The sequence below is a fragment of the Xenopus tropicalis genome, chromosome 3 (assembly GCF_000004195.4).
Source record: "Xenopus tropicalis strain Nigerian chromosome 3, UCB_Xtro_10.0, whole genome shotgun sequence".
Taxonomy (NCBI): Eukaryota; Metazoa; Chordata; class Amphibia; order Anura; family Pipidae; genus Xenopus; species Xenopus tropicalis.
Window position 1 is genome coordinate 49581246 of NC_030679.2, and position 25261 is coordinate 49606506.

Here is a 25261-nt window from a genome sequence, read left to right on the forward strand (position 1 = left end):
AGATAGTTCTCAGTATTTTCTATAGCAGGGTATTTTCTGGTGTTTTGTAGCCACGACATGCTGGTTGCAAGTAGCACTGTGTGTAATAGCCTTAAGGAAGAGATCTCTTTCCAGTTCTGTAATCAATGAGACATAAAAAAGTAAATAAAAGAAACCAGCATAGTTATTCATGTGGACTGTTGTACTTAGAAAGGGTTGTTATATGTCCATTTTGCTAATGCCTGGTATTATAATAATCATAAATGGTACTTTTTTCCATTGACAGCTAATCGGGATGAAAAAGCAAGCAAACCAATAGAAACTGCCTTACCTGGACATGTAGTGCATAATATTCCCATGCAGCCTGTGCCAAGCTTAGTTTCCAGTCATGTAGACCTTGAAGAGAATACTGTTACTAAGCAAGCTGACATAGCCCTGGATGGGGAAAATGCTGACCCAGTGAATTATATGCCAAAACACAAGGAAGAATTAAATTGTACTCCAATGCCCATCTTTGCTAGCCATTCTAAAGAATATGAACAATGCAAGCAAACAATGTCATATTGCTCTTATGTATCGATCAAGCCTCCTGGACATCCTATAGATGGCACCAGCACAATAAGTGGAGGTAGTGAAGAATCAGGTACTGTATACACTCATTTAAGATTACTTTTTATGTTTTTAATATGCAGTATTTCTTTTACACCCAATCGATCATATTTCTTTTGGCTTGCATGGCAGTTTCTCATTTGTTTTCCTAATAATACCAAAGCAGCCAGCCTGTGGTTGTTCTTTGTTATACAGCCCCTAGGTGCTCTCTGCTAGCTAAAATAGCAAGAGGATACATGTAGCTGCAGTATCTGCACTGGAATCTGTTATTTCTGCATCATTCAGTGTGTGCTTATTGCAAAGATTACACATACACATAGATTTTTATTTATTGTACAACTCCTATTCCCTCTAGCTTTTCTCTCGTGCTATACTTTCACTCTCTGTTCCCACCTTGCAACCCAGCCTGCCTCTCTACCTTAAAAATGGTACAATGTAACTTAACCATGCAGGTAGGTATAACAGCGCCCATCATTTGATTATGGCCTTTATTTGAAAACTCTCCTGCAAATTTAGCAAAACATGTCAGTAACCACCTAGCCAACACATACAATACAGGGAAAACTACAGTAAATGCATAGTTTATTCTTCTGTATGTACAGCTACAACCTGCAACCAGAATTTTGGAGGGGTTGTCTGGCTGCACTTGAATTTTTAAGCCAATATTAGTTTTATAATAATGGTATTACTCTAATGCACGCATTTTACTGTACTTGGGGCCTCGCTGGGTTGAATACACATGATGATTTCCATGCTTAGTTTTCTACTACAGGTATGGGACCTCTACTAAAAATCATTTAAACATTAAATAAACACAATTGTTTTGCCTCCAATAAGCATTAATTATATCGTAGTTAAGATCCAATACAATATATAGTTTTATTATAACAGTAGATAGATTATTTTTTTTTTAATTTTGAAATTATTTGATTATAATGGAGTTTATGGGAGATGGGCTTTCCATAGTTCAGAGCTTTCAGAAAAACAGGTTTCCAGATAATGGATCCCATATCTGTGTACACACAGCCATAAGTCCCATAAATAAAAGGAAATAGTAGAAATTTGTTGTCAGTAAATAAAAAACAATAATAGTAACAATAATAATAATAATAATATTAATGAACTATTGCATGCAAACTTTTGTTTGCCTTTAGAAGCTGCATAGGTAGGCTGTTATTTTATGCTATAAATGAAATACTTATTTATCAGATAAATGATTCTGTGTAAGCAGTGCAATCCACTTATTTTAATTAGGGCTTGTTAGTTATTCACACTAGTGAATGGCTCTGTGGTTGCAACTCCATTTAATTTATCTCAGTGGGATACCCCCCTTTGTTATGGAGAAAGGCCAGAATGGTCTGATAAAGCTGTGGTTAGGGACTAGCTGCACTGTTCAAAGTGATTGCCACTTTGCCCTATAAGAACATGTAGGAGAGTAAAGCTGGCCATACACGTGGCGATCTGACGATGTTTCGTGCGACCATCGGTCGCACAAAACATCGTCAGATCCGCCACACACCATTCAGGGCTGAATTGGCAGGTAAGGAGGTAGAAACAATTCAGCGCTGAAGGGAGATTTTGGTCAGGCGCCTTCTATGGCGCCCGATCAAAATTTTCAAACTGGTCCGATCGGCGAGTCGGCCAATATCAGCAGCTTCCTGCGATATCGGTCGACTCGCCGACATACCATACACACACCGAATATCGTACGAAACAAGGTTTCGTACGATATTATCGGTGCGTGTATGGCCACCTTTAGGCACCCACAACATCATCCCTGATGCTGTAGGTTTAAAGTAACTGGCTTATTACCTATTACTTATTACCTCATTACTTGTTACTTGGGTTACCTCAAGGAAGAAAATCTTCATGTAACTATTTAATTGTGAATAATAATGTAAATGGTATAATATCTATCTATCTATATATATATATATATATATATATATATATTTATAGCAGTGTTACTCAACCCAAATAATTCCAAACAACCATCATTTTTCAACATATGATCAAAATTCGAAGCAGGCAGGCATATGTGGTCAACCAACTAATGAGATGGAAGTGCAAGATGATCCCCTGAGAATCACTCCTGCTGACATAGAACTAGTAGGAATGATGTACACTGGATCTTTAACTAAGTTAGCGATGCCTACTTTGGAGAGCTAGGGGCGCACCCTCCACAACCCTGCTCTCCTAGAAGCCTCAAGAACTGTTGCGCTGAAAAAGCAGGATTGTGGAGGGTACCCCTGTTTTTACCATCTTGATCACAGAGTTTATGCAGCACCTGAATTTAGCACTGTTGTAGTGTAACTGCAGCTAGTCAGCTGTCTCCAATCATTTCTATTTATGGAAAAAGACTAGCTTTGGCCACTAGAGGTCCTGTTTCTTGAACTCTCATTATGACCTTTTGATTGAAAGTAGATGGATTTTGAGTAGAAGGATCCTTTCAATGAAAGATTCAAGTTTTTTTTTTATTCTAGGCTTAAGGCAGGCATCCTTTGTTTTACTGCAAATGACACACCAACAATGGGATTGGAGATATATTTCTCATTAGTAGGGTAAACAGAAGCTCTGTAATGGAAAGAGCTCCTTTCTGTATGTTCTTCTGTTTGTTTGTTTGTTTGTTTGTTTCATTCAAAAGATTCCATTTAAAACACTGGTGTTTCATTTACAGCACAAATCAGAACTGGTGAGACCAGGAACATAACTACTAGTTAGTGGGCCTGAAGCAAAATTTTGTCTGACTACCTGTTGTCATCTGCAGTTTGTTTGCTTGGGCACTGGCCACATCACTTGCTAACTAGGAAGTGTACATATTAATATCAATATAATCAAAATTGATAGTTTTGTTTTATGCTGCAACCCAGTTTTATTGTGGTGCCTTCTCCCGCTATTGATCTCATGTCCTTCTCTCCTAACATGACACCGAATTGTGAAGTGATAAGAGAATTTTAAATTGACAATATTAAACAAATCCAAACCTTTTTAGTTTCTAAAATGAAACTAAAGGAATCTAAATTAAAAGTACTGTAAATGCATTTAGGCAATACATAGTAAAATACATAGTAAGTCTGGATTAAAAAAGACGCACATCCATCAAGTTCAACCTTTTATGCCTATGTATAACCTGCCTAACTGCTAGTTGAAGTCCCCAACTGAAAAGTGGCAGCATGCCAGTTGTAACAATATATTATATATTTTTTTAGGTTTGTCTGGGAGAAAGTCTTCCTGCAGCACCATCTACAGGTCTAGCAGCACATCCATATCCCAGCTCCGTTCTTCTCTCTTATCTCTGAGTGTGGGAGATGCTTCAGGGTGTGAAGATGCCTCTGGAACATATCCAGTAACAGAACATAAAAAGCCCCTTTTGGCAGCCAGTGGATATTGCAAGAGCATTCTGCATCCTTGTCTAAACAGTTGCAGTTTCCATGGCAATACAGAGCTTCGCCAGACTTCATCATATTCAAAGATTAAATGCTCAGAGGCTTCAAGGCTCGAATCTTCTTTCGTTGAAAGTTGGCATGACCATCTTCTTCACCACTGGCCTGTCCTTCCACCAATTTCCTCACAAAGAGGTTATAATTGTTTATTTTTTTTCCTTCTCCTTTCTGATTCCATATGGCATGTTCACAGCCCTCTGCTTGTGTGTGTTTGAATGCTCCCTAGCCTAGACTGCTGTGAGGGAATTGTTCGCCTCATTCTAGCCATCCTCAAATCAATGACTGCACATAACAACAGAAAGTGCCTCAGATGTAGTGGTTTCCACAGAACTATTGTTGGGCTTTTGTCAAACATTTTTTAACCTAATAAATAATGTCAAAAGCCTCTATCATGGCCAAAAATGTTCCCTTTCAAACATTTCTAATAGTATTTTTGTTCTGTCATGTCTCCCAGTGTTACAAAGAATTTGGGTGGAACAATAGGAATGTGCTGTATCGCGTGCCACACAGGACACTGTGCCTTGTCTGTAATTACTATCTTTACTTTGCTATGAAACAAGCTTTCCTAGCAATAGCCGAGGCCTAAACTGTAATGTGGACTTCCATTTTTATTCTTGGTTGCATTGGCTTAGACCACTATCTGGTATTTATTCTAACCAATTATAAAAATCATTTTGACCAGCTTTAGGTTTAATTGCAGCAATTGCTTGAGTTTCATTTTAGAATAGTACAGGTAAGGAATCCATTATCTGGAAACTAGAAAGCTCTGAATTACGGGAAGGGCATCTCCCATAGACTCCATTTTAATCAAATAATTCAATATCTTAAAATTGATTTTCTTTGTAATAATAAAACAGTACCTTGTACTTGATCCCAGCTAAGAGATAATTAATCCTTATGGAGGCAAAACTATTGGATTTATGCAATGTTTAAATGTTTTTTTAATAGACTTAAGGTATACAGATCCCTCATTCGGAAAACCCCAGGTCAGGTATTCACACTAGTGAATGGCTCTGTGGTTGCAACTCCATTTAATTTATCTCAGTGGGATACCCCCCTTTGTTATGGAGAAAGGCCAGAATGGTCTGATAAAGCTGTGGTTAGGGACTAGCTGCACTGTTCAAAGTGATTGCCACTTTGCCCTATAAGAACATGTAGGAGAGTTAGGCACCCACAACATCATCCCTGATGCTGTAGGTTTAAAGTAACTGGCTTATTACCAAGTGTCAAAACTGATTTGGTCTATAAATAGTTCTAGCAATAGTCCAGGAATAAATATCTGTATTCAACTTTACCTGAGAAATTAGTGAGTGTTCTATAAAAAAATGTTTATGGTGGCCATATTACATTACATTACATTAACATTTATTTATAAAGCGCCAACATATTCCGCAGCGCTGTACAAGTCATATTGTGGGTCTACACTGGACACAACTGGGCCGTGTGGCAGCTGCTAAAAAGACGTCATTGACTAAGTCATTTATTCAGCTCCAGTCATAACTGTTGAGTTTTTTTTAGAAAAGAAGGTTGGTATAGGAAGAGAAACAAAAGCACAGCTAAGAGATAATTAATCCTTATGGAGGCAAAACAATCCTATTGGATTTATGCAATGTTTAAATGTTTTTTTAATAGACTTAAGGTGTAAAGATCCCTCATTCCAAGCAAACTGGATGACACGTCCCATATCTGTACTACAATGAATAGTAAAACCTATTTAGTTTTCTTTATTATAACCTTCCTACTTCGATTTTTTTAATTATGCTAAAGTGGGTGCCCTACTTTGTTTAGGTGTATGATACGCAAAATATATTATATAACATGAAGTCGTTTCCAGGTTTTCTCTTCTGTCTCTCTCCTGTTGGGGAAATAATGAAAGGAATCTTAGCAATGGTTATCTCAACAGGAAACTCTACTTGTGCCTTATTGTGCTATTCTTCATTGTGCTGCACTATATTGTTACCATTTTTTACTGTATTGGTAGACCACTGATCCAAGAACAGAACTAAAGAAGAATTTTACATTTCCACTCAGGCCAGAGTGAGCCACTAAAGAACTCATTTACAGAGCAAATGCTCTATTCACAATGCAGATTTTGCAGCCATTTTCCCTGCAATTCCCATTCACCCCTAGGTAAGGGTTAGACTTACCCTTTTACTCTATTGTGCAGGAGAAAGTGTAAAAGCCTAATTTATGCCCTCGGGTCCACCAAAATGGATGAGAGGTTAGGTAGGTATTTGCACCCACACTAAAACATTCACTTCTGAATAGTTGGTATGAGTAACTCTTCTGACAAATCATGGTACCTATTGATACTAGGTAATATGTGGCAGTATTTCCAGGGTTCCCACAAAGGGTTTTGTTAATAGTCACCACAGACTTGCACCCAATAAACTCGATGAAGATGCTAGCTTCAGAAGCATGTGAGAGAAGACAGGTACACTAGAGTGCATGCAATTAGAGCATTACACACAATTGCAGTGGACACAAACACATTGATGCTGGAATTATGGGGGGAAAAATTAAATTATGGTGAAAATGGTGATTTGATTCCATAAACTGCACTTTGTACACTACATCTGCTAAGTACAAATGCTTGGGCCAGTGCCCTTTGCCAAAGAAAATGGGGACAGAACTTTAAAATCACTAAAAATTTGTAAAAAAAGGACAATGAAAGCTGTATTTAATATATATTCTGGTGATAACAAACTAGTCTCAAACCAAGTAGCACACTCAAGAAGATAATATGGCCTGCTTTGGTGATCCAACCTCCCAGCATAGCCAGATTCCTGGTGGTATCTTGCTCCCTGGCAAATCTCCTGCGCCGCATTTACCCACTCTTGTCCCTACACTGGTGGCTTAGTCAGCTACAGTGACTATAAAATAACTGCCCTAACTTCCTAATTTGGCCTGCCTCCTGCCAGGACAGATCCTGTACCAACTTCCTCACCAAGCGGGATCCAAGAAAAAGCTCTGAGCACATAAGGGCTCTTCCTTTTTATACCAAATGACACTGAATCTGGAATTCTGGAACTGCAAGCAAATTACTTTAACCTGCACAAATAAGTATTTTTCACACATGGAACTTAGGGCCACACTTACTAAAGGGGAACTGCTTTAGGAATGTGCAGCTAAGTTCTCTGGAGTCCCTACACAACATTGCAGTTCTTCTTCAGACAAAAATCTGGTCCTTAAATGCCTTGCACTTTTTGTCATTAGCAAACCTGTAAATAATGAGAATCACAAATATGTAAAGTGTAAAATAGAGTCTTGGCTGGAGGCTACAGCCTTGTTTGGAGGTGGTGGTAGTTCCAGGGTTCCCCTGCATCAATAGTTGCAGATTTTCTTCAGCAGGCATGGATTTGCAGCAAATTTCCTCATTCTGTCATTGGCCAATTGTTTCGCGAAAAAATTTTGTGCATCAAAATAGTCGCTGTTGCATCAAATTAGGAGTGGCCGCCTCAAAATAATATATGCGACAAAAAAAGGTGTGAGTGGTAAAAAAAAAAGATGCGTTTCGTGGATTTTTTGCCGTTTCACAAATTTTCCTGTCATTTCACGAAACGGGACAGATTCGCTCATCACTAGTAGCAGGCGATTTGGCACAGAGGGCAGGAAGAAGGCAACAGCATCACAAGGAACTGTTATGGTGCTAAGAGCAAACGCACCTTTATGAAGTTTTACACACAACTGACTTGGGGGGGGGAATTAACGCTTGTAGCAGTAAATGACCCCTTATAATTTATATTATATTTTGTTGACAAAAACAATTAGTAATCATCCAATACAGATTGGGAATGTGTTTATAGCAAGTGTCTCTTTATTAAGTGTTTCAAGTAATTTTATAGCAGTTCCTCTTTAATACTAATATTAATATATCTTGGTCTTGGATATCTCTTCCTCTATATAAAAATCAACCTTGCTGAGTTCTGCCGGACCCAATCGTGCAGTAAAATGGTTATGGTAATGATAAATTGCAACCAGGAAGGGCAGTTCTAGCCAAAGGAAAATACAAGCAAAAGCACAGGACCATAATATGAGACTATATATGTCTTTACAAATATATACATTTGCAAAAAAATAAAATACTCTAACTCTTTTATTCTCTAACTCTTACTCTAATAAAAATAAGTGGACAGAAATTATGCATTGATCATGCTTTTGTGGATTTGTTTATGTTCTCTTTTTCTAACCTCTGACATGTTTTAAGAGAATCAGTATAGGTGAGCTGAGACACAGAGAGAGTACAGAAAGCATGTGACCAAGTGTGAATGGAACATTCCTTTATCTTCTCTTAGCTCATGTTGTTCAGCCAAGCATGGAGATTTCATGGAGAGAGAGCTAATTGTGGAGAATGATGCAAAGTCATTGTCTTTTAGAATCAGGAAAAAAAACAAGGAGAGGAGGGCAGTAGAGCAAGAAGCGTCTGTAATGCATACTGTCACTGCCACCCATACACAAACACACACACACAACATAGATACCTGTTTCTGTTGCAGGAGAATCACCAGTGCTTGTTTTAAGTTGGTTGAAGCAGTTGGTGACACAAATTTGCATGGGATCAGACCTCTGCATTTTACAGGAAATGAAAGTCCAAATGAGAAGAATGATCAAAAAAGCACATTTTATCTGTTCTGTGCAGTGAGTGTCTCTATTATCATGAGTTCTCCAAAAGGCAAATTTGTTTTTGTGGCCAGATGTAGTATTTGCATAAGCCACGGTGCAATCTAGCTATACATTTGCAACATGATGACAAAGGTAGTCTATAGCTTTTCTTCAACTGGTAGAATTATGCATGAACCATGTTAGCAGTTTTTCACCCACCACTTCTACTTTCAAGGGGTTGTACCAACTTTATTGTTTGATTTTAACACTTTTTGTGTTGATATGCACACAGTCTATAATTGCTTGTTGACCCATTTTAACCTTCTTTCAGAATCATCTTTAAAGTGTAACTGTCCTTGACAATGAAAGAGACCTTCTCATTGTCTGTTCGCTTGCGGCGATCTTTAACATGGAGTTAAATGGCGTTCACATGGGGGAGTGGGCCAGAGGAAGGAAACAAAGTGGTCTGTTGTTTTTCCATGACTTTGCTCGAGTTTCCCCTTTCATTCAAAGTACGATACACTTCTATAGAAGATGACAGTCATTTTGACAGGTGCAATATGCTTTGAACTGTCTTGCCATATAGTCCTTTTGTCTTGAACTTTCCCAGCAGAGCTGCACATCTCCTTGGGATGCTGCCTAATATGCATATGTTTGCTTTTCATTTAGTTTTGTAAAGCACTACTTATCTTTCTCGCCATTTTTAGTTTTGTGCACAAATAGATAGCTCATCCGTCCCTGAAGGAATACTTGGGCTATGAAAACAACAGATTTTTTTTTTCATTTATATATCCACTGTTATAATTTATATTGCTATTTATGTTTTTTTACATAGATTTATTTAGTGTAAGCATTTATTGAGATTTGTCCTGATTTTGCAAAGCCACACATACACTGCCATATTGACTGCAATATTAGAAGATTTGGCACTAAAAAAATCACTGAAGACTTGCTGTGCATACAGTATGTGTCCTATGTGTAAGGGAGATAAGAGACATAAATAAGAGAATGGAAGTCATTTCATTTAGGATAAAGGGAAATGACATGGGAAAGAGAGCAGAGGTCCATAGGGAGAAGAGATTAAGCCTGGGTAAAAGAGCAATGACATGCAAAGAGATGAATGTGACAAAATAAGTCAAGAGTATAAATAGCAAAATAGAGAGAAACCTAATAGTATGGGAAATTAATGTACATCTCTTTAGTATGTTCATCTCTTGAGAGTTTCTGTGAGGTCCTACAGGAATATGCCAACATGCTCTTTAGAGTGGGTATAAAACAATAATACAATATAATAACTAAAGGGGCATATTTCCATTTACCTTGACTAAAAATGACCAGCTACCAGATATAAATGTAGAATTTATTTCAGAAACCTGAAAACAGGGTTCACAAGCCCCATTGTTTAAAAAAAAAAAAGTAATTAGTTGTTTGCTTATTTTGGCTGACTGCCAATCACAACAAATCATCTGAAATGCGTGCTGTGGCACTTGGTGTAGTGTGATTCTATCCTTGCATTGTTCATTTGTATGAGTATGTCATCTATATTTTTTTCTTGGTTTATTAGAATTTGAATCGTGTGGGGAACTATTGATATCTGATTAAATAAACTATAAAACACAAGAGGGTGTAAATCTGTTTTACATTTAATAATAATAATAATAACGAATTCAGCACTGTGCGTTTCTGTGTTGTTATCAGACCATTCCGTGGTGTGTGCCAAATCTTTCTTATGCACTGCATTCTGTGTGTGATCTTTATATCATTTCTTTTTCCAGATTTTTCAGATTCAAACAGTGTAGAAGATCCCAGCGGCAGAAGATCTGAAATGTCTGCAGTTAGTACTGGGTTACAGGATACATTTGATGAACTTGAAATGATTATTCCGCGCACTGGATCCTCACTTTCTAATTCATATTTGGATTCTTCATTATCCTCAGGTATGTACTGTACTTCTCAGGTGTGTACTTCTCAGGTATGTACTTCTCAGGTGTGTACTTCTCAGGTGTGTACTTCTCAGGTGTGTACTTCTCAGGTGTGTACTTCTCAGGTGTGCACTTCTCAGGTGTGCACTTCTCAGGTGTGCACTTCTCAGGTGTGTACTTCTCAGGTGTGCACTTCTCAGGTGTGCACTTCTCAGGTGTGTACTTCTCAGGTGTGTACTTCTCAGGTGTGTACTTCTCAGGTGTGTACTTTTCAGGTGTGTACTTCTCAGCTGTGTACTTCTCAGCTGTGTACTTCTCAGGTGTGTACTTTTCAGCTGTGTACTTCTCAGCTGTGTACTTCTCAGCTGTGTACTTCTCAGCTGTGTACTTCTCAGCTGTGTACTTCTCAGGTGTGTACTTCTCAGGTGTGTACTTCTCAGGTATGTACTTTTCAGGTGTGTACTTCACCTATTTAAGTAAAGGGTTGACATCCAAGTATACCATATGGGACCTGTTATGTAGAATGCTCAGGACCTGTGGTTTTCCAGGCAAGGGGTCTTTCCATAATTTGAATCTTTATACTTTAGGGGGAAATGTAATTAAAAAAAAAAATATTTGAAATGCGCAAATGTATGCAAATTTGCCTTCACATGAATTTTACACGGGCTCTGTGAACATGAAAGCTGTTTAGAGACCACTTCGATTTAGCGACCAATTTACTTGCATAAAGAAGCATTTTAGGTGGAAGGTATTTATTAATCTAATAAAGACTATCCCCATATGTAATAAAAGGCACTAGGTTTGCCCAGTAGCAGTAACCCATAGCAACCAATAAGATGTTTGCTTTTAAACAGGTGACCAATACATTCTACCTGCTGATTGGTAACTATGGGATACTGCTCCTGGGCAAACTTAGTGCCTTTTCTTACATAGCCCCAATGTTTGTTTGTATGCGCCCATCTATGGTACAGTGCTGTGAGATCTAACTACCTGTAATACAAAAAGTTATTATATTTGCCACATTTGTTTTAATACTGAAAGGCTACTGAGGCTTTTTGGTCAGTTATGAAATGGTTCACGTATAACTGCAGATACTGGAAAAACATTTGATACACATTTGATTTACAATCTTGAAAGCATTACCCACAAGTGGAAACATTACTTATTTCTTGGTACTTAGGAACATTTTGAAAAATTCCCACAAAAATCAGTGAACTGACACGTTTTTGATTCTCTCACCGCTGTGTGTGACATGTATAATTGATTAGCCCTGGTCACTGCTGACTGAGCCTCATCAGTGCATATCTGCATCTTGTTTCAAATACTTTGGCTCCCTGAGAATCCCTAAGAATTGCATGGTCCAAGAATTTAATAATAACAATGAATTGCTCTGCCTCTACTTTACACATACAGTAAGTTTATTTTGCTTTGCCGAAAAATTTGCAAATCTTTTAAAAGATTCACAAAATGATGAAAATGGCGCACAGCAAAAAAATTGTTGCAACCACCAAAATAAAAATTGGTGACGCACCTAATTTTTTTGACACCCACAACAATTTTTTTTAACACAAACAACAATTTTTTGTCGTGCAGCAGTGAATTTTGTTGTCGAAACGCGGTATTTTCCCGCAAATCCATGCATGCCGAAAAAATCACTGCTCATCATTATTGATAGTATATAAACAACTATAAGGAAAAATAATTTTACTGTAAAATAATGTTATTTCATGCACTTCTACAAACACTTAATCTAACGTTTATATCCAGTAAAATTAGTATCCTTCATATTTTTCCATAGATCTTTGTAAAACTGCTGCATCTTTAGACCTAGGGTGTTATGATAGCAGTGAAGAATCACTGACTGATGTACGACTCTCCCTACTTAATCACTCAAACTGGGGACAGAAGAACCATAACTATGAAGGAAATGACGAGTGGGAAGGAAAAACACATATGTTTTCAGACATTCATGCTCAAGGTACAGTTAACCTTATTTCCGCTAGAGTATTGAAAGCAAAAATCTGGCTGGCTGCTAAGAAATTCTGAACAAAAGAAAAATGTTGCCCTTTTTGCTAGGTAGCAAATGTGAAAGAACTCTGGGACAGTTTTCCCTGGTTTTGACTGACTGTCTAGGACTTTGATCCTAGTTTTCAGAGAGCTCAACATTTTGTGGTAAATGCAATGGTAATATGACTGCACAGAGGAGCACAGAGCAACAAAACAAGTATAAACCTAAATTCAGTTGAGATGAAAGAGATGGGTAGAGATTAAGGTCAGAAATGAGTTACTACTAGCAGCATGCTAGAGGTGATCAGTATTCAGGAGAACATAGTCTAACGGGAAAACACAGAGTCAGGGGTCAGAGGCAGATGACTGAAGTTATGATTGTTGGTATAAAAGATTTTGCAAGATGTCTTGATTTGGCAAGGTTAAATAGTGATGTACAGAGTATTTTCATAAAAGATTGCAACCAAGAAAGATAATTACCTTAGAACTGCACAAACCACAGGACAGTTGCCAACACCTGAACAACACAAAAGTCAACTGACTTTTCTTCAATCATAACTTCAATCATCTGCCGCTGACCCCTGACTCTGTGTTTTCCCCTTAGACTATGTTCTCCTGAATACTGAAAAGGTAATGGGATAATGGGTTTCTGGATAAGGGATCCCATACCGGCATAAAATGATTTCAGCGGGTTCGGACAAAAACAATGTTTGCCCTGTTTTTGTAAACCACAGCAACTTGTTTGCTATTCTGACTTCACTAGACCAATAAAAGCTAGTGTGCAGCTATGGCTATGGGTAGAAAAGGAACACCGTCATTTTTTTAGCTTAAGTTGTAAAGATTATAAATATTATTGGATGAAATGATTTATTTGCCCAACTTAGCAAATCATTTACCTATTTGTAATAAGTTTAATGAACTTCAAATGTTTCATGTTTATGCTAATATTAAATAGGTATTTGTGGGTGGAGTGAGCCGTTATAACATAAATAAATCACATGGCTATTTATTATCCTTTCCTATAGGCCCCTTGCTTCTGTTTGCACCTGCTATAGAAAGTGTTACTGAAACATCAGATACTTATCCTAATAAAAGAGTAGACGTTCATCAGAATATGTACACAATGGTAAGTAGCTCATGATAAATGGACATATTTTGTGTAATGCTTAGAGCATTCAGCCTTATGATTTATAATAATGACATATTAGTATTGTTGATCTAATTATATAGATAGAAAAGCCACTTGAAAAAGATACATTTGATACTTAAACTCTCTGTCCCCAGTGTTTATTCAAAAGTCCAGGCACATGAAACATCGTTAGTGCCCATTCTTTAACTTCTGATAAATTTATATACAATATAAAGAACCCAATATAAGAGACCATCTTTCATGCTGATAAATAGAGATATTTCGACAGATCCCAGAGGCAAGAGAGTCTTCCATCTTTAGTCAGATAGTGAAAAGAGCAGTAATAAATTCTAAAACTTGCTTATTTCTCAGTGACTGAAGATACACCCAGAATAATTAATGATTTGATCATTCAAGTCAACTTTTTAGGTCACAATACAAATGAGTATAAAATGCACATATTGTTTAAAAGATGCATTCGTAAGTTACACCTTTTTTTTGGCGTTATCTAGGTTAAATGGTAAAATGTCAGGCAGCTCTGAAATTTCTCTAGAGCATGAGAACTTGTAAAATGATGATGTATTTCATTTTGCCAAAGATAAAGACATAGGAAATTAATTTTTTGTCAAAGATTATAATTTTCCTAATTTTGTTATTGGGGGTGTAAAGCGTGTAAATATTAAGGGGTACATTCATGAAAACGTGAGTTCGAATCCCGAATTGGATAAATTCGGATTGGATACAATAATTTCTTAAGATCGCAAATATCACGCATATGCTTACGAAAAAAATCGTATTAGTCACGATTAAATCATATTGGCGATCCCAAAAGTCACGAAATTTTCGGATCCGAACGATCGGAAAATGCAGGAAAACCTTTCCGACTTTGATCCTTCTGTGCATGATTTTGAAAGCCTCCCAAAGGAATCAATGGCACTCTGCAGCTCCAACCTGGCCCAAGGAAAGTCACGATAAGTGTTGCATTCTACATAGCATGAGAATAAAATGTGTGTTTTTTTCGGAAAGCTACAAAGTCATGTTGTTCATAGGACCCAGGTTTTTTTTAGGTTTTTCACATCTGATTTCACTTTACTTACCAGATAATATATTAAAAGTCACTAAGGTTACACCAGGGTGGTCATTTATAAAAAATCAAGTTTGAGTTTTTTCTCGATTTGAGAATAAACCAGGCAAAACAACACAAAAGCAAAAATATTCACAAATATTTTCTGTAACCTAGAATAGGTGGTATTTATTTAAAAAAAAAAAAAAACATAAAGTCAGCAACAAAAACAGGGCAAGTAAAATCTAGCAAATTTTATGAACTACTGACTAGTTATCAAGCATATCAAGAATTGACAGCACAAAGCAGGAAGGAGATTAAACTTAGAGCAAACTCCACTGACTGTTGATGAACTGACTGTTAATTAGCACATTTATTAATGAAACTCTTTCTATGAACTGCTTATTATAGGGTACATCAGCTGTTTATAATGCACACACAAGGAGTGTGGACAAAATGTTGGTACTGTGCACTTGTGTTGATGGGGACCCATATAAATAACTAGTACGGGGTCCTAATGTTTCTGATGATGACCCTGCGTTAGGCAAAATCAAGCTTTGTAATCATCATGTGTAAAGGTTAGAGTATGTTTCATACTATTTTAAAATGCTAGAATCAGCTCTATTTATATAAATTGGTCCTCAGAGCATTTTTGCAATTTTACATTTATTTTCTGCTTTAAGTGGTTTCTGAGATATTCACAGTTTTAGACAGTTTTATTATTGTTCAATTCTAATACACATTATCAAACCCTATGTTTATAAAACATGACACCAGTTCTACATTCTGATACAGGTAGTTGCATAGGAGGATTATATTGTTGTAATTTTAAATTATTTATAATTACCAACCAGTTATTGCACCTGCTTAAAGAATGCAGTGCTTTATACCTTCTAGTTACTGTGCACCTAGAAGCTTGTGTAGTGCCATAGAGTCCAACAGAAACCCAGGCTTGTGTGTAACACGTGTAAGGCAATGTAAGGACTTAATATTAACTGGTCTCTCTAGAGGTCTCTCCGCAGGGTTGCAAGTATGAATAACTAAGGTTAGCAGATGGCGTCAGGTCATCAGTAACACATGATTGAATTTTCATTAACTAACAATGTATTGGATTATATGCTGCCGTTATATGTACTGTGGCTTGATGATCAGATCTGGAAGATTCTAATCCGCTTTAAGGAAAACATTAATTTATTTATTTGGGTTTGGTGGGGTTCTAGAATGTGCTTTCCTCTTGCTGTAAGCCTAGTACAGTAATGAGAAGAGACTATATAAAAGCTTATATCTAATAGTTTAAAGGCCATATCAGTATTTCTTTTTCATACCACACATTGAGACAAGCAGAATCTGCACTATTGATTTATATCTACAAAATAAACAGCACAAGGTTATAATGTATGGAAAAATCTGCAGTGAAACTGTCTCATTCCTTATCAGTTACCAACAAATGTACCATAAAAACAAGTCTAGCTATTCATATGAGATGTAACAAGAGGGAAGCATGTTCCCAACTGTGAGGGTACAGGGATACAAATGTGAGCCTGTGTCAAGGAGAGGTCAAGCATCAGGAGACCAAATAAAAAATAACTCTTTAACACAGCAGACCCTCCCCTTACTTTTTGCAGGCTCTTTATTCCCAACATGACATCTTAAACAGTCCAAATTATCATCACTAGCAAAGGCTTGTGTTCTTATTTTATGAAGGACAAATGGGACATACATAACGGGTGCAAACGTAAAGAGCAAGATCATTGGCTCTTTAGAAAGCATTTGAAGGAGTATCTTCTTCATTGATGTCATCCAAGTTAATTTTTTAGCAATATCTCTGTTTATTGAAGCCAGGGCTATACATCTTTGTCCTTCTAAGTAGAGCCTGAAAAAGCCTGACATCAGAAATGCAAATATTTTATATATTATTGTTATAAAAAGTATTGTATTTTTATTTTTTAGTGAAGGCTAATCCACTATTCCCTTTTTGTGATTGCGATGGAACCATATTTCTCGCCTATATTTACTTCCATTCTGCTGTAAAATAAAAGGCAGCAGTTTTGTCCTGCTTTACAGCTGGCATTCTAGAAATCTAGATAACACCACCAAGATTATCTTATCTTTTAGGGGCCAGTACAGGGCAATCCATATAGAAATAGCTGAATTGTTTACCCATATCCTTCTATGTGTGGGCAGTTTAAGGCTTGTCATTGTTTATGTTTACAGCACTGTATCCTAGAGAAGCCTTATCATGATACTGGCATTTACCATTCTAAATAGAAAGAGGAAGTGTAAACTATAACCATGGTGACTGTCATAGACTTTCTCAGTGACAATTACTGGCATTGTTAGCTTGTTTTTACCCTGGGAAAATTCACTGAGAAGACATTGGAAAAATGTCCTATGTCCCCTCACCATTATAGACTTATAAAGACTGTGAGGGCTAAGGAAAGCTACAAAATGTATTGACACATTTAGATTATTTTTGTAAATATCACTGCACCATTTTATATAAGATGCTAATAACTTGCTGTCTGGCTAGTTAACTTGCTGTCTGGCTAGTTACTGGCGGATCAGGCACTTGTACTGAACATACAAGGAATATCAGATCTACAAAAAAAAATCTGCCAATACACTAATACTGTACATAATCAAACCTGACCCTTAAGCACCTAAATTGTGCAAGCTTTTTAGATGTGCTACTAACCTGGATGCCTGGTCACCACAGCAAGAAAACCAAAAACTGTAGCTTGACACACTTTTTAATGATACAAGTGCTTAACCCATGTATGCATCCATTACTATCTAAAAAAACTAAAACAAAATCGTTCATACCCTCCACTGAAATTCAGGGCTGAATCGTCAGATATGGTGGTAGAAACAATAGGAATTCTACCCCTATCTCGTATGAAACCTCATTTTATACAATAATATTGGTGCATGTATGGCCAGTTTTAGAATAAGGTTACCCAACCTTAGAAACAGATGTAAATAAATTAAGGTGCCCATACACTATAAGATCCGCTCGCTTGGCGATGTCGCCAAGCGAGCGGATCTTCACCCGATATCCCCACCTACAGGTGGGCGATATCGGGTAGCAACTAGCTTAAAAAAAAATAATCCGATCGTTTGGCCCTGGGGCCAAACGATCGGATTACATTTGAGCTTATGGGGCAGTCGGTTCGGGGACCGCATCAACGAGCAGATGCGGTCCCCGATCCGACCGGATTTTCTAACCTGGCCGATCGAGATCTGGCCAATTTCAGGCCAGGCAGCTCTGTTCTGCCCATACACGGGCCGATTAGCTGCCGAATCGGTCCAAGGGACCTACAGGTGGGCGATATCGGGTAGCAACTAGCTTAAAAAAAAATAATCCGATCGTTTGGCCCTGGGGCCAAATGATCGGATTACATTTGAGCTTATGGGGCAGTCGGTTCGGGGACCGCATCAACGAGCAGATGCGGTCCCCGATCCGACCGGATTTTCTAACCTGGCCGATCGAGATCTGGCCAATTTCAGGCCAGGCAGCTCTGTTCTGCCCATACACGGGCCGATTAGCTGCCGAATCGGTCCAAGGGACCGATATCGGCAGCTATAGTCGGCCCGTGTATGGGGACCTTTAACCTGCAAAATCCCTGCACACACAGATGGTATTATATAGAAAACAAAGTAAATGAAGATAGAGATCTTATATACAGCTTAATTAGGTTAACTTAAAAAACTGGAAATAAATAACATTATGGGTAACGCCACATGCGGCTGCTGAGAAACAACTCACTGGTGTGTCTGCACGCAGAAAGCTTGTACACAGGCCAATAATCAGCCCTGTGTGATTAACCTAAGTGAAAGTGTTTTACTGTTGCCACCTATCATAGGGAGGAAATATGCCCTACATGGGGTATTTCAAGTGATTTTCTGGACTACCCCCATTATCCACCTGTTTAGTTTTATGAGGTCTGTCAGGTCTACAAAACAGTATTGTTTTATTATTTTAGGTGTATAGAAATAATTCACTGAAAGAATGGTTCTTTTAGGCACTACAGTATATCCTTTTTAAAAGTCTTTCATATATTGATTACATCTAGCCCTGTATCTATATAATCAGAAAACATCATTAATTTTTTTCTGTTCTCAAAGTTTACAGACATAGAAGAAATGAAACTCGGAGTCCAAGAGCAATCAAATCATCAAAGTGAGGAGGACTTTAGAGAAATACTTCCCCATAAATCTTATTTTCTTGATTCATCGTGCTCTTTGAAAGGTAGAGATTCAATGAAAAATATATTATTGAACAGGTTAGATTTGCCAGCATCCCCAAAATAATCCACTTTAAGATTGCATTAAAGAGGCTAATAAAGTCCTTATAAATGCTATACAGAAAGTGCCTGTTCCATTCTGCTGCAATATTTAGTAATTCCTTAGCTCTCAGTGTGCTGTGTTTAGAAACTGTGATGCCTTTGACCAGGTCTTATATTTGTGCCAAGTGCCATTCCTTTTTCTGAAATTGAAACTTGTTAAAGAGCAAATTAGGCAAAATAAACCAGATTTATGCTCAGTGTCCATGGGCATTAAATAAAAAAATAAATAAAGTGTTTTGGTACAACTCTGTTCATGATCCTAGGACTTCTGCATACATAACATAACTTGTCTTAGACCATGAATAGCTACCTCTCCTGGCTACCCCTAATGCCACTCAAGCAGGGTCGGACTGGGCCGCCGGGACACCGGGAAAAATCCTGGTGTGGGCCCCGGCGACCCAGACCCGACCCTTGCCGGTGCTCCCCCTCCCGACCGCTCCTCCCCTGATGCGTCAAATTCCTCTTGTGGGCCCCGGCGGCCCAGACCCGACCCTTGCCGGTGCTCTCCCGGGGCCCTGCGAGGGGGGGTTAGGGGGGCCCTGCGAGGGGGGTTAGGGGGACCCCGGCGGGGCAGGGTTAGGGGACGCGCCTGGTTGGGGGCACCTGCAGGGCCCCTGGGACAGGAGCCCCGGTGGGCCCTTCACCCCCCAGTCCGACCCTGCACTCAAGTAAATTTTTTGTATCTATTAACAAATGGAGTAACAAGAAAAAAAGAGCTCATATAGCCGAGAAGATATGGGCAGCTAGACTAACAAAAACCTTATATTTGCCGTGGGTTACTATATCTTGGCAGCCCTTTGTGCCTTTAACATATATGAAACGTGTGCATTAAAGAGATCAAAATGATGGTTCAGTACGGCATTACGCTTACCCAGATACACATTCTCTTAGTAGCCTTTACCTGTACAACTAAAATGTGTGTGAGCTCTAGAAATTGTGTATTTGTTGGCACATAAAGAGTAAACCTATAAACTTATTTTATTTTTATTATGCTCAACAGATTTCATTTTTTTATATAATTGCAGTAAATATTAACATTGCAAATACTTATGCAACCGTGCTGGGAAATATGAGCTCACACTGTACCAAGGTTTAAACTTTATTCCTTGTATTTATTTATACTTAGGAAGCAGACATAAGAGGTTCTGTTGCAGTCATTTTTAATTATGTTAAAAGTCTTCAAGCAGGCAGGTGCATGTCAACAGCCACCTGATCTCCTCCTGTTATTTGCTTTAACTGATATTTGCCATTCTCCAAAATGCTTTATTTCACAATTCTCTGTTTCAATGAAATGTAATTTATATATACAGGAAATTTCTGAATACTGAAATATATATACATTTATATACACATGGGACCTGTTATCCAGAATGCTAAGGATTTTCCAGATAAAGGATATTTCCATAATTTGGATTACCATACTTTGTTTACTGAAAAATTATTTAAACATTACTTAAGCCCAACAGGATTGTTTTGTCTCCAATAAGTATTCATTATATCTAAGTTAGGACCATGCAAGTTACTGTTTTCTTATTACAGAAAAATGGAAATCATTTTTGCGATTATGAAGATTGGCAATAAAATAAATGCAGCAAGATATGCAAAAATAACTGGGGTAGGGATGTTATTTCTATGCTGTTAAAGGGGTGACCTTCAGGTTAACTTTTAGTATTTTATAAAATGGCCTATTCTTCATTTTTATTTTTTTATACTTTGTGAGTATACTTTATTTGACTCTTTCAAATGGGGGTCACTGACCTCGGCAGCCAAAAAACTATTGTGAGGCTACAATTCTATTGTTATTGTTACTTTTTATTGCTTATTTTTCTATTTAGGACCTCCTGTATTCATATTTCTGTCTCTCTTTCAAACCACTGCTTGCTAGGATAAATTGGACCCTAGCAACCCAATAGCTGCTGAAATTTCAAAGCCCTTTAAAAATGTAATGCCATAAAATGGTAGCCCCCAAACCAGAGTGCAGAAGTAGTCCCAGAATGCCACTGATGGCATACCATAGCAGTTTCAGTCACCATCTTTAACTTTATACACGCTAAGGTGGGCGATATTGGGCTAATTCAATTGCTTGGCAACTTAAGTCTGCCCGGGTATTGCCACCCTTAGAAAGACAACTGTGATCCATACTAAGGTCATTAAAAAGCCATTTCCCTGAAGAATTTCAGAATTGATGCTGAGGGTCAGTCAAAGTGTTGTAGCAGCTTGTGGGGTTTCACTGTTTAGATACCTGTTCTACAAGTAAGTACATACATGTTTCTGACTGGATATCTTTATTTAGTTATATTTTCTCCACCTGTAACAACAATTTCCAGAATGTAAATTTCTAAATGTAAATTGTAGAGTTTGTGAAGAATATAAAGAGAATCAATACCCTGGATGGGACCTAACTAGTAATGGGGCTATCTTATTCCAAAATATAAATTAAAGAATAAAAAAGAGAGCGTGAGAAGATAAACCACACTAAAGTAAAAAAAGAATAAGGTCTTGAGAAAAAAATCCCTTCTATAAAGTAAAGCCAAATTTCCCTGTACCAAGATTAGAGTAAACCTTTGCTTATTATTCCATCTGCATGCTAAGATAAGAGTGGAAGGATTAAGCAAAACAAACAATACATGCTCTGTTGATAACTGTGTATCTATCCATGTGATTCAAAGCGCACAAAGCATTATTACACAGGTCACTGGCCAGAGCTATCACTGCACAAGCCTTGGGTGTGCTTTTACACACTCTCTGCATACTATGAAATGAAATACCCTGGCACTCACTGCAGAGTTAATGGTGGTCATAAATTGCTTGCTCTTTATTCTTTCTGATGTTCTTATGTTCATTATTGCGTAAATCTTTAAACTGCAAATAATAATTTCTAGTCATTATGTGTTCAAGGTCCCACAGATTCAGATCTGATATTGCAGTAAATTGCCCCTACCTTGTTAAAGACAAGTTTTTTAGTGGGGAAAACTAAATGTTGCCAACATACAGACTGAATTATACTGTATGTGAACCTAAAAGATCATTCAATTTTGAAAACATTCTTAAGTGTACAATTTAAAATCCAGTTATTTGGCCAGCATCTGAACATCCTTCCATGGGCCAGTGACTGGATTGCACAGGGGACTATAGAGGGGTGTAGTTATGTCCATAACCCACTGAGATCTTCATCCAATGGTATTTTCCCATAGCTCGATAATTAACTGAATGAGCCTCAATGACATATTAGTCAGGAAGCTGATCAAAATGGCAGACAATATCTGTGCATGTACAGGAAAATTTAAGCTGCTGTCAGATTTATATTATTGATATAAACTACATTTCAGTTGTTTTGCTAATCATGGTTGCTACTCTAGTCTTACAACATACACATTCTAGCAATTCCCTACCCATTTGAATAGATCAGTCTACATAATGTATTGGAGATTGTCTGAACCATACATTTCCCTTTGGACATTTTTCATTGTCACTAGCCAGTCATTTGCAGATAATGTTTGCCCATGTGTCTGAGTTTCTTCTAAGCTGAGACAGTCATAATTATCTCTTTGGGGAAAACAACACAAAGAAATCATCATCAATATGCTGGGGATCTGCAAGTTCCATTTTTCTCTTTTTGACTTTACATCCTGCACTCCATTTTGATGACAAGCTTACTAAGTTGTAAGTCCCAAGAGGGTCACTTTGCTTACTCACATTAATGTCTAATGGGCAAAAGTTGTTGTCAGAAATACATCACAATATTTTTCAGCTTGTACTTCAAAAACTCAAGCCCAATCACAAACCCATGTAAAAACTAATAGGGCAATATTCCTCAAAATAAACTTTTAGTATGTAGGTAGTGTACTGCAATGATCGTTATTTTTTTATCTTGTGTTTTTGTAATATGTAAGATTCTGTTTTAATGACCCCCACTTTGGAATTGTAACCATTGTCTGGTTGATAGGGTCTCACATAAGCAACAAGGAAATAATTAAATGTTAGATTGTAAAATGTGATGATTAAAAAAACCTTCCTAATACTGTAAATGTAAAAATCTGTTGTCAGAAATAATCTGATTTCTGGCCCCTAAATTTGTTTTAAATTGCATGCTTTAGAGGGACAAAAGGCAAATGGTTAAATAAATCACACAAAAAGCTAAATTATTAAGACCAATTGCAAATAGAATGTCAATGTCTACATTACTTTATACATCATGTTTAACTGACCCTTTAATTCACTTCAGTACAATATTGAATAGATGTATAATTTAACTATAAGGTTAAGAACCCACGGAGCAAGTTAGTCGTCCACGATAGACCTATTGTGGGCGAGTAACCACTCCGAAAAGGCTTTCCACTGGCAACAATAGAAGTTACCGGTGGAAAGCCATTCGAATCACTTTATTTTCCAAAGTCGCATGAAGTTGACTGCAGGAGGAAACTTGGGGCGACTTCAAATTACCAAAGCAATGCAAAGGGATTTCCACCGGCAAATTCTATTGTTGCCAGTGGAAAGCCTTTTCGGAGCGGTTACTCACCCCCGATAGCAGAGGTCTATTGCAGGTGACTAACTCGCTCTGTGGTTTCTTACCCTAAAGGTACAGTGACATCAAATCTGTTTCATTATGAGCCTGCACTTAGAGAAATTGTGTGTTTGCTACAGCAACTCTAAAGGTGGCCATACACGCACCGATATTATCGTACGAAACCTCGTTTCGTACGATAATCGGTGCGTGTATGGCATGTCGGCGAGTCGACCGATATCGCAGGAAGCTGCCGATATCGGACGACTCGCCGATCGGACAAGTTTGAAAATTTTGATCGGGCGCCATAGAAGGCGCCTGACCAAAATTCTCCCTTCAGAGCTGAATCGGCAGAAGGAGGTAGAAATCCTATTGTTTCTACCTCCTTACCTGCCGATTCAGTCCTGAATGGTGTGTGGCGGATCTTACGATGTTTCGTGCGACCGATGGTCGCACGAAACATCGTCGGATCGCCACGTGTATGGCCACCTTAATTTATTTATCCAATAAGCTACAATGTAGCCTTGGAGACTGCCATTCAAGTTCCAATAGGGCTGCAGGGCCCTCATTTCCATACCAGATAACAGATAAGCTATTTAGGATACAAAGGTTTTAGTACTTAGTAGAGAAAAATAGGGGTTAACTGTCATTCATTGTTCTTTGCTGACATACAGGATGAGAAACTTTTTTTTTTAGTTACAAAGTAGGTTTGTTACTGCCAAAAAACATATTTAATTTTCAAAAACTAGGCAAGCATGTAATGGTTTTATTTATATAATTCATTTTCACTTACTTTCAAATGTTTGGCCCTTCAAAGTCTGTGTTTCTGAGGCAAATTATTTGTGTGTGTACACTGATATCTTCATTGCAACATAGTTTAGTCTATGCTGCATTAACATGGGCACACATTTATTTAAAGGGCCCATTATACTTGTACAGGTATAGGATCTATTTGTCATGCATGGTTTCCCAAAACCCAGAACAAAAGCCAAGGTCTCTGGTCTATGACAGCCTATAACAGCCACCTTTCGCTTCGGGAGGTGCCCTTCGCTACTCAGGTGCCGCTAAGCATTACTACGGAATCAAAAGGAGGAGGCAAAGTCAGGCCAATGTCAAAAACCGTACTGACAGCGGGTTACAAAACCGGAATTCAAAAGGCGTGGTCAAAATCAGGCAAAAGGGTCAGGACAGGCAGCAATCATTTAAGTCAGGACCAGAGAAGGTCAAACACAGAGAAATCTGACAGGAAATGCACCCAGGACATTGGGCGATTGGGCATCGGCACCTTTAAATATTATTATTGATTGATGACATCATGCGACGCAACTGAATAAATTACACGTGCGACCGACGAGCAGCACGTACAGAGGGAGGCAGCGGGCAGGGGCGTTTGGGCCCCTCTTGCCGCCTGAGGCGGCTCCTGGATGCCGCCCCCCCCCCCCCGCTCCCCAGCGCTTACCTCTCCAGCGCAGGAGCAGGTCCGGGGGCGGTCTGATCGCTAGTGCAGAGAGCGCAATTGCGCTCTCTGCACTAGAAGAGCCGAATTTCCGGTTTAAAAACCGGAAATTCGTCTCTTAAAGTTACCAGGAGCGGCTTTTTGCCGCCCCTTGTAACTGGGGCGCTTCTGCCGCCTGAGGCGAGTTTCTCAACTCGCCTC

At 38.2% G+C, this 25261-nt stretch overlaps 1 protein-coding gene across 1 annotated transcript in view; it reads left to right on the plus strand.

Moving 5' to 3' along the window:
- Window positions 1-19065, plus strand: part of LOC105946897 — a 91793-nt gene extending 72728 nt beyond the window's left edge. The window contains exons 4-9 of the mRNA XM_031898201.1: window positions 266-622; window positions 3798-4106; window positions 10409-10570; window positions 12354-12533; window positions 13588-13688; window positions 18880-19065. Of these exons, the coding sequence (XP_031754061.1) occupies window positions 266-622; window positions 3798-4106; window positions 10409-10570; window positions 12354-12533; window positions 13588-13688; window positions 18880-19065 (1295 nt within the window). The remainder of the gene's footprint in view (window positions 1-265; window positions 623-3797; window positions 4107-10408; window positions 10571-12353; window positions 12534-13587; window positions 13689-18879) is intronic.
- The last annotated feature ends 6196 nt before the right edge of the window (window positions 19066-25261 follow it).